Genomic DNA, 10,105 nt, shown 5'->3' on the forward strand with positions numbered 1-10,105 from the left:
CGTCTCGAAGTTTGCAATGAGAAAAAGCAGAGAGAAAAACAAGTATGTTACCATAAATCCTAAATTTCAACCTGACTTTAAAGATTACGGACAATGGGAAGTATTGATCGATTTACCCAATTGCAGCTATAAGGCATGGAGTGGCGGCATGCTAAGTTTTGTTCATAACTCTGTGATCAAGTGTCCAACCTATGTCATAGTGTCTCCAAGCTTGCAACGAGAAGAACAGGGGAGAAAAGTAAGCTCGTTACCACCAGACTTGTATATCGGCCTTCAATGTCTTGGAGATCAATTGTTCAGTAAATTTGTCTTCTGACTACTATAAATTGAGTGGAATTATATATATATATATATATATAAAAGAAAAAAGATAAAGAAAAGTTAATCAAACACATTATGAGCTTCGAGACAGTATACTAAGTGCCCGAAATTAACTAATATGATGTATATAATTTGTTTGACAAGTTTGTTGAAGAATGTTGATATTTAGTGTGCCTTGTCAAATTAGGATTAGTTCTATAGTTGTACTAGGAGATATTTCCTACTCTGAGTTAGAATATGAATCCTTGTACTCCAAGATTATGTACTTTGCAATCCCTATATATAGGGCTCTTATTATCAATGAATATACACAATTCTCTCCTCAATCTCTCTTGAATCTCATATCCTAAAACTCGTTATTAGCACAAGCCCTAACCCTGAAATCAAAAACCCAAAACCAGAAAATTCCCCAACATTAGCCTTGCCAAGCACCTAGCTCGTGCTAGCCCGCCTGCCTTTGCAGCCATCTCAGCCAGACTTGCCAACCATCCTTTGGCCAAGCAATCCAGCCATTCTCGGTCAGCCACAAACCAGCCCGAGTCCAGCCAGCCCAGCCAAGCATCAACAGCCCTCGGCCAAGACCAGCAACACCTCCGACCAAGCCTAGCAATTTCCGGCCACCTTTTCTCACAACTCCAAAGCTCAAGAAACAATTTTTCAAGCTCCGACTTTAAAACAAGTAAGTTTTTAAGATTAAAGTTCCTGTTTTCTGTCTTTAATCTTCTTCTTCTTTTTCCTCTGGGACTTGCAACCTCCCTTCTTCTACATCCCACCTTTCTGTAACGTGGGTTCGATTCTTTGAAAAGAGGAACCATGTGGATTCATGCTATATACGAACTAAGAGCGTTCGTAAGACTTCGGACTAAGAGCGTCCGTAAGCATCGATTTATGATCATATAAACATCATTGTTGGGTTCTAATCCAAATATTCTTGGAAATCGATTTCTTGGTAGCATAGCTCGGAAATCTTATTAATATTAGTTGTCGTGGAAGCTTTGACTCCGAAACTAATCTATTTCTCCTTCTTATTTTCAGGATGTCGAAACCGAAGCTCGATTTTCCTATGCTTGATTCAACTGGCTCAGAATACCACAGTTGGGTCATAGATGTTGAGAACCATCTCACTTCGAAAGGGATCCTACCCATAATTTAGGCACCAAACCCTGAGCTCATATTCGAGCGTACGGCTACAAACAATGCCACTGCCCTCATCATGATGCTACACCACATGGACTAATCACTCTGATCGGAGTACATGGCGATCAAGGATGCTAGAGAACTATGGGTGGCGCTACAAGAGCGTTTTGGTAATGTCCATGATTCTCTTCTCCCTGACTTGAAGGTTCAATGGAGCAATCTACGATTCGCCGATTTCAAGTTCGTATCTGAATATCATTCAGAAGCTCTACACCTGAAATCCATGTTGGTCTGTGGACAACATGTCATAGAGCAAGAGATAATTGAGAAAACTCTCTCCACCTTCCACGTCTCAACACTTTTGGTATCAAAGCAATACAGAGGTGAGTACAATGCTGGACGGATCACGAGGTTTCATTAGCTAATTTATGTCATGTCTGTAGCTGAGAAACATGATAACATCCTCGTGAAGAATTATAATTCAAGGCCTGTTGGAACTAAGACTCTTAGGCTATGTTTGGTATGGCTGTTCTTTGAGAAAAAGCTGGCTTCTGCTTATTTCTGAGAATAAGTAGCTGAAAAGCAAAGTAGCTGAGTGTTTGGTAAACTGGCTTTTTATAAGTGCTGTCAGTGGGAAAAGCAGTGACAAAGTGTTTGGTAAACTCAAACTGGCTTGTGCTTTTTGTTTGTGGAATGACCAAATTGGACATGAGAGATTATTATGCTTTGATTGTTTGGTAATACAATGTTGTTCAAGTGCTTTTGTTATTATTTTTTGTACTCTAGGCTACATCTTTTCCCTTCTTCTCCACAACAGAAATATAAGGACTCTTTTGCCACACAGATTAATGACTTCAAATTTTCCTTCCGGACCTTTTGCGCAAGGGTCCTAAGGTTTTCTACGAAAATAATTATAACAACAAATCTATTAGTGGGTCATTATGTATAATTTTGATAACTTTCAATATTAATTGACTATTTCTCTAAAAAAAAAAAAAGGTCTATAAGTTACTTTGAATAAAATAAAAGAAAAGTATATAGGGTCACCAAAATAAAAACAAATAGCCAAAAGAAAAAATGATAAGAACCTGATATTATGGAACGGAAAAATGATCATACCCATTACCGTGTGACTAATTTGACTAGCAAAGCATTAAAATGACTAATAAAGTAAAATTCAGTTTGGATTACAATCCCACAGAAAAGCTAATTGAGTTGATATCATTTAAACTCTAGAATCACATATATCATTTAAACTCTAGAATCACATGATCCAGACTAAGCAACATGCTATGCACCGTCGGCCAGCCAGTACACAGCAACACATCTCCTCCTGCTTCACTTTTTGCAAGTCTCATTATCCGCTGATATTGGCAGTAAACCAAAACAAACATGGATGTCAATATAGAGGAATGCCACCACCAGAATACTCAACCTCCTGAAAATTGGACAAAAAAAAAATGTTAAAAAAGCTATCCAACAGCTAGGAGAAAGCCATCAAGAATGACAACCTAATGCCGCGAAACATTTCAAAGAAGCTTTTTTCTGGCAGAAAATATAATCTCGTCACCCTCCCACAAAGAGAGAGTTAGATGCCAGACACCTAAAATTCAGTTCACATCCCTCAGGAATGGAACAAAGACCACCTTCCAGACACCAAGTGCCAAACCCCCCAAATTAAGGGTAATGAAGAGCAACTTTGGGCCAAGAAGATCCACTTTAATTTGCTGTCCTTGTAGGGCTCAAAACCTGCATAACCAAATTAAAAAACACGACATCAATTAACCCAACACCATATGCACATCGATTATGCAGCAATGCAGAGGGCAAGTACAGTATAGGATTTCACGTATCTAAGGCTATCCAACATGGAATTCTACCCAGTCATATGGAATGATGGCTAATGGAAAAGCAGCAACTGTTGAACAAGAAAAGAAATGAAAAGACCAGACGTCTTACCCTTTCCTACACCTTGTAAGGCACTTATGGGCTGCTAGAGAGCAAAAAATGTAATTCCAATGCTGAACAAATGGACGGTGTTCACCTCTCTAAATTATTTCATCCCTAGGCTCATGGCAGTAGGGCCCTGCAGAAAGACACAACCAGCAGATTCCTGCATCTTTCTACACATAAAGCAGATAAGCAAGACCCGGTCTTCTCTTTTGAATCATATGAAAGTATTAACTTGCTTTAACTCCTTTCCTATCTCGGTGGGAGCAATGTATACAATTTTCAGACAAAAGATGCCACAGGACTAGTGAAAATACGTATACGTTGGTATATGTCTTTAAGCGTTTTTATAATTGTGCATATCACTAGTGAACTAACCATTGAAAAACAAAACTAAATATAAAAGTGGAGATGCGTAAGGACCTAGATAAACATGTGATAGTGCAAACAAAAAGAAACCATGATCTTATATTACCGCAACCATTGAGCATCAGCCACATGAATCCAATATGAACTACAAACATCTAATTCCCATGGCAGTGATGGTTTGTAATCAACTCATTATTAAGTTAAGATGTAAAGTGAAATTTCTTATCCCTACAAATAGGTCTTGAAATCAAAGAGCAACGATTATCGGAAGAGACACCCTAATCAAACTGAGATTTATGGCCAAGTGTTTCTATCTTTCTGAGCATCTATTTGATTCGAATGTAAGGATTCTACTTTTTCTGATCTTTTTGAATTAGGAGGCAGCAGTGCTGTAGTGGTTTCTAGTAAGTTTTTGGATAATGAAGAATTGAGTTCATACTACTCTGTTTCTCTTTCTCCTTCTGTCTGTTACATCTCTCTATTAGAAATTATAAGTTGCTCCCGCCTCCTCCTTTTCCTTCATACCTAATATACTCTATAAGCTTCTCTTCCTTAATCCCTGTTCTTCAATTATACCAACTATCAATCTAATCAACAATCACAAACTAAATCCTTGAAAACCATACCTTGGATCCATTCCAATCAATCACCAGGATGCCAAAACCAATGGTAAACCAAATTCAAAACCAACAACAAAAAACGCATAAGAAAAACAATAGCAGAAAAATCAATCAGTAGGATCCCAAAACCAAAGGTAACCCAAAGCCTTAAAACGTACAAACCCATCTCAATTCAAAACCCACAACAACAATAAAAAACCCATAAGAAAAGCAATAGCAAGAAATCACTAAAGATCGAAATCTCAAATATGCATCAAAATCATCAAACTTTGAAACTGAAATAGATTAAAAACAAACCTAAATCAAATTTCCAAACAGCCTTACTTGATTGAGGCTTCGATTTCCAACCCGAAATCCTGATGAGAAGCTGCGTTAGAGGGAGAAAGATCGATGCGGCGGCGTCAGAGGGAGAGAGATCAGTTTCAGCATCCATGATGAGGGAGAGAGACTGATGCGGAGTGGGGATCATGGCAACGAGTAATTGCTTCAACCAAGGAAGGGTAAAGACCGGTATTATAGAAATTTCATTAATCTACAGTCATCAGTGCCACAGTGCTCTCTGGGCTTCTGGCTTCTAAAAGCTGGGTTGAGGCGGCTTCTGCTTTTTGACATAAGCCACAGCAGCTTATAGAAAAAGCTGGTCACAAGTTTGGTTACCAAACACTTATGGGTCTTCTGCTTATAAGTGGGGGAGCAAAAAAGCCCCCCCAAACACAGCCTTAGTCTAAGAGCGTTCATGTGGCGAATTATAATAACGCACCCAAAGGAGGACTCATCGAGCGGAACCCTAAAGTTAAGGGACAAAACAGACGTGTGGGTCCATATGACAGCCCTACAAAGGAAGGTAACCGCCAAACTGGAGCGGTAGCATATGGGAAAAACACCACATGTGGGAGAGGAAGGCACAGCGCCGCCGGCTATAAGCATGGCACCATCGTCCAACGTGGGCGCCAAAATGGCCCTTGTGCACAAGGTGCACCTCAATTAAGGGGAGGTAATCACAACGATGCATGCCATAGATGTGGATCTATTGAGCATTGGTTCAAGCAATGCAATGCAAGCAACAAGTTAGCTGCACAATACAAGGCATATAGGGACTTGAGAGAGCAAGAAGCCTATTTAGCTGAAGAAAGAGATGATGGTGATGAAAATGGCGTCAATCTTACCATAGCGGACTTCAAATCTGACAAAGAAGTGCACAAGGATGCCACAGATTTTGATTAGTGTAGTCCTTTTTATTTTCCAAGAATTATGTAATGGCAATTATGCCTTAATCAATAAAATGACATTTTGTATTAACTCTTTCTCACTAGGCTCATCCAAAATTAATTGTGATGTCTAGGAAAGGTTTGAACTGAGAGAACGGTTTTACAAGTGAGTGTAGCTCCACCAAAATCTCGCCTTACCTTACCTGGTCACAACCAAATTGGAGTTACCGAACGGATTGAGTGACTACAATTTGTCTAAGTTTGATTTTTATTTTGGATTAGATTTTGGTCAAGAAACTTTGATGTAATCATTGGCTAATATTAATAAAGTCTCTATTTATTTTGATTGAATGCCTTGGGACATATTTTAATTTCGAACTTTATTATTTTTCAGTATGTTTCCCAGAGTGCTACAATGCCTCGTGGATGGTGCAACTACACATACATTACTTCGAAATAGGCAATTGTTCCTATGGATGTCGCCTACTCAATATTCGGTGACTACAATGGTTGGATCATCCAAATTGATTCATGACAGAGGACCATGCTAATTTATGTTTCCAAATGGCATAAATAATGTCACCGAAGCTCTTTATGCTCCTAGGGCTGGACGAACCCTATTGAGTTTCAAAGATATAAGAGCCAATGGTTTTTATGTGGAAACACATTGTGAGAATGGACAAGAGTTCCTTTGCATCACCTCTAATGACTACAGACGTAAACGAGTCTTAGAGAAACTTATGTATCGCTCTAGTGGGTTGTATGCAACCACTATTCATATAATTGAGTCTAACTATGTCATAAGAGATGATTTATGGGATTCCGACATATATAGGCTTTGGCATGACCGTTTGAGACACCCAGGTCGTGATATGATGATCCGTGTATTATAGACTTCACACGGACGTCCATTCTTCAAAACAAAGAGATGTAAGAACCAAAAATTGGTTCGAAGAGCTACACCTGTGCCTCACGGAGCCATGACTGTGCAGAACCGGTAACACATGGCCTACGCCGCCTACCCCCTGCAACCACTACATGGCGTTGACGCCATACACCCTAATTCGACTTCTCTTGTTACTTCTAAAGTCAATTGTTGCTTCATGGCTCAATCAAAATCCTAATTGGTTGCTTCTAAAACCCATATTCCGTTTTGCAAAGTCTGCTCTTTAGCAAAATTAGGATCGAGACCATCCTATGCAAAGGACACAAAAGAAAATATTCAATTCTTACAAAGAATCTAAGGTGATATATGTAGACCAATTCAACCACCTTACGGACCATTTAGATATTTTATGGTGTTGGTTGATATATCGACACGCTGATCACATATCATACTCTTATATACAAGGAACGCTGCATTTGCTAAACTCCTAGCACAAATTATTAAGTTACGGGCTCACCACCCTGATCATCCTATTAAGTCCATAAGACTTGACAATGCTAGGAAGTTTACATAAAAAACTTTTGATGATTATTGCATGTCTATTGGGATTGAAGTTGAACATCCAGTTCCTCATGTTCACACCCAAAAATGTTCTCGCAGAACCTACCATTAAACGACTACAAATGGTTGCTAGAGCATTGGTAATGCGCACCAATCTCCCTATATCTACTTGGGGATATGCAATATTGCATGCAGCTGTGCTTATTCGTCTGAGACCCACTGCCACTCAACCCTTTTTTGCGTCCCAGATGGTTACTGGGTATGAGCCTGATGTCTCACACTTATGCATATTTGGGTGTACAGTTTATGTGCCAATTGCGCCGCCACAGTGCACCAAAATGGGTCCTAAAAGACGATTAGGCATTTATGTTGGATATGACTCCCCAACTATTATCCACTACTTAGAACCCTTGATAGACGATCTCTTTACCGCTAGATTTGCGGATTGTCACTTTGATGAGACAATTTTCCTGTCGTTAGGGGGAGATAAGAACATAAACATTCAATAGGAACGACATGAATTGTCGTGGTCTGTCCCCACTTTGTCTCATCTTGATCTCCGAACCGCACAGTCCAAAATTGAAGTGCGGAGAATTCTCGAAGTTCAAAACGTAGCAGATTCGATGCCGGATGTGTTTTCTGATATCGTTAAAGTGACGAGATCACACATACTTGCTGCAAACATGCCTGCAAGGATTGATGTCCTTAAAAATAGAGGAGATGGCGCTGTCCCTAGTGTTATTGGGCATGGCACCGCCGCCCACATTGGTGATGGCGCAGTGGCTTAGGCCAGGCTCCCTGCAAGGAAGTGAGGGATACCCAAAGGTTCGATGGATTCTCGCCCAAGAAAGAATGCGAGTTTGGCACAAAATAATCTATTAATTATCGATATTAATAATCCGTCTCATGAGAATATTCCAGATTATGGTTATGTCCAAGAGACATCATTGGGGGACGCTCCAATGTTAGAACCAATTCCAGAGAATAGAGAGATCTCCATGAATTACACTAGTATACATGAGACAATGAATAGAAACTCTATTTCTATTGATGATGCCTTTGCATATTCTGTTACAAAAGGAATTATAGAGTATGATAATATCGATCCTCGCTCAGTTGAAGAATGTCAACGAAGAGCGAATTGGCCTAAATGGAAAGATGCGATCTAAGCTGAATTAGATTCACTAGTAAAGAGACAGGTATTTGGGCCTATAACGCAGACACCCCCAAGTGTAAAGCCTGTTGGCCATAAATGAGTCTTTGTTAGAAAGTGTAATGAGAAAAATGAGGTTGTTAGATACAAAGCCCGCCTTATGGTGTAAGGTTTCTCACAACACCCTGGAATTGACTACGAGGAGACATATTCTCCTGTAATGGACGTTATAACGTTCTGCTACCTTGTCAGTTTGGTAGTTTCCGAAAAACTTGACATGCAGCTTATGGATGTGGTTACAGCATATCTCGATGAGGATCTAGATTCAGAGATATACATGAAGGTTCAAGATGGACTTCAATTACCCAAATCAAGTGGCTCTAAACCACGGAGCGCGTTTTCAATAAGATTAAAATGCTCACTATATGGATTAAAACAATCTGGACGGATGTGGTATAACCGTCTAAGTGACTACTTGATTGGGAAGGGATATATTAACAATGAAATATGCCCATGCGTGTTCATTAAAATGACAAGTTCAGGATTTGCAATTACAGCAGTTTATGTTAATTGACATGAACCTGATTGGAACTCTAGATGAGTTAAAGGAATCCACTAAATACTTGAAATCTGAATTTGAGCTGAAAGATCTTGGGAAAACACGGTTTTGTCTCGGATTAGAACTCGAGCACCGTAGTGATGGGATTTTGATCCATCAGTCTGCTTATACTCAGAAAATTCTAAGGCACTTTAATGAAGATAAAGCAAAGCCTGTGAGTACTCCCATGATTAGTCATAGTCTTCAGCCTGAAAAAGATCCATTCCATCCAAAGAATGAGGACGAAGAATTACTAGAGGCCGAAGTGCCCTATCTAAGTGCAATAGCCGCATTATTGTATTTAGCTCCATGCACAAGACCGGACATCTCATTCGCAGTGAACTTGTTAACTTGACATAGTTCTGCGCCAACACGCCGCCATTGGATTGGTGTAAAGATAATCTTTCATTATTTAAAGGGTACGATTGATATGGGTTTGTTTTATCCCTACAGAGAGAAGAGAATTGACGGAAGTTTGGGATCGGACCCATAAGGAAAAACGCCGTCATCCATGATAGTGTGACTGGCCATATCGCCAGTGCTGCCGCCGTACATGGTGGCAGGCGTTCTCCGTCTCCCTTCCATCAAAATGAAAGTGATGTTTTGATGGGTTTTGCTGATGAAGGGTACCTCTCTGACCCTTACAAAGGTCGATCCCAAACGGGTTATGTTTTTACCATGGGAGCACCGCTATATCTTGGAGGTCTAGAAAATAGACCCTTGTTGCTATTTCCTTGAATCATGCTGAGATTATTGCTCTACATGAAGATGTGCGTGAATGCATATGGCTAAGGTCTGTAGTTAGACAAATTCGAGGAACTTGTGGTTTGAAGTCTACCACAGATGAACCTAGCAACTTGTACTGAACAAATGAAGTTAGGTTTCATCAAGGGCGATAATACCAAGCATATATCACTTAAGTTCTTTTATAATCAGCAACAACAATCACTTCTAAAGATTGAAGTGAATCAGATCCGATTAGAGGATAATGTAGCGGACTTATTTACTAAGTCGTTACCTAAATCCACCTTCGAGAAACATTTAAAGAGCATCGGATGGAGAAGGTTATCCGAACTCCCACGATTATAGTAATTAGGGGGAGATGTCGACATCAGGGGGAGGTATGATGTCTATATGTTCGATCTCGAAGAGTGAAGGACATGTTGTACTTTTATCTCCTCCTCGAGGTTGTTTTTGTCCCACAAGGTTTTTATTACACAAGCAATGTTTTTAACGAGGCAACGATCAAAGCGTCACCACCAAGTTTAAGAGGCACAAGAGGGAGTGTTGAAGAATGTTGAT

At 39.8% G+C, this 10,105-nt stretch overlaps 1 protein-coding gene across 8 annotated transcripts; it reads right to left on the bottom strand.

The window, feature by feature from the left end:
- Positions 1 to 2,673: 2,673 nt before the first annotated feature.
- LOC112183344 lies at positions 2,674 to 5,115 on the bottom strand. Of its 8 annotated transcripts, none has more exons than XR_005806298.1 (3): positions 4,695 to 5,115; positions 3,418 to 3,577; positions 2,674 to 3,207 (listed from the first exon to the last, which is right to left on the bottom strand). XR_005806298.1 is itself a non-coding variant. In XM_024321699.2 (3 exons), exons 1-3 carry the CDS (start codon positions 4,864 to 4,866, stop codon positions 2,797 to 2,799), a joined length of 375 nt encoding a protein of 124 aa, XP_024177467.1. In that variant the 5' UTR covers positions 4,867 to 5,115; the 3' UTR covers positions 2,674 to 2,796. The 8 variants fall into 8 exon arrangements, 1 of the variants encoding a protein (XP_024177467.1); XR_005806297.1 differs by having other exon boundaries at positions 3,418 to 3,581; XR_005806300.1 differs by lacking the exon at positions 4,695 to 5,115 and having other exon boundaries at positions 2,674 to 2,896; positions 3,105 to 3,207; positions 3,418 to 4,257.
- Positions 5,116 to 10,105: the final 4,990 nt, after the last annotated feature.

The sequence above is a fragment of the Rosa chinensis genome, chromosome 2 (assembly GCF_002994745.2).
Source record: "Rosa chinensis cultivar Old Blush chromosome 2, RchiOBHm-V2, whole genome shotgun sequence".
Taxonomy (NCBI): Eukaryota; Viridiplantae; Streptophyta; class Magnoliopsida; order Rosales; family Rosaceae; genus Rosa; species Rosa chinensis.

What these genes read in the sequence shown, in the direction of transcription:
- LOC112183344 (XM_024321699.2), bottom strand. Translation starts at nt 4,866, where the DNA reads ATGATCCCCACTCCGCATCAGTCTCTCTCCCTCATCATGGATGCTGAA. An exon ending in TGTTTGGAAATTTGATTTAG is followed by an intron (nt 3,208 to 4,694) that starts GTTTGTTTTTAA and finishes TTGGTTATGCAG; the next exon opens with GTTTTGAGCCCTACAAGGAC. An exon ending in TGGCACTTGGTGTCTGGAAG is followed by an intron (nt 2,897 to 3,104) that starts GTGGTCTTTGTT and finishes TCCAATTTTCAG; the next exon opens with GAGGTTGAGTATTCTGGTGG.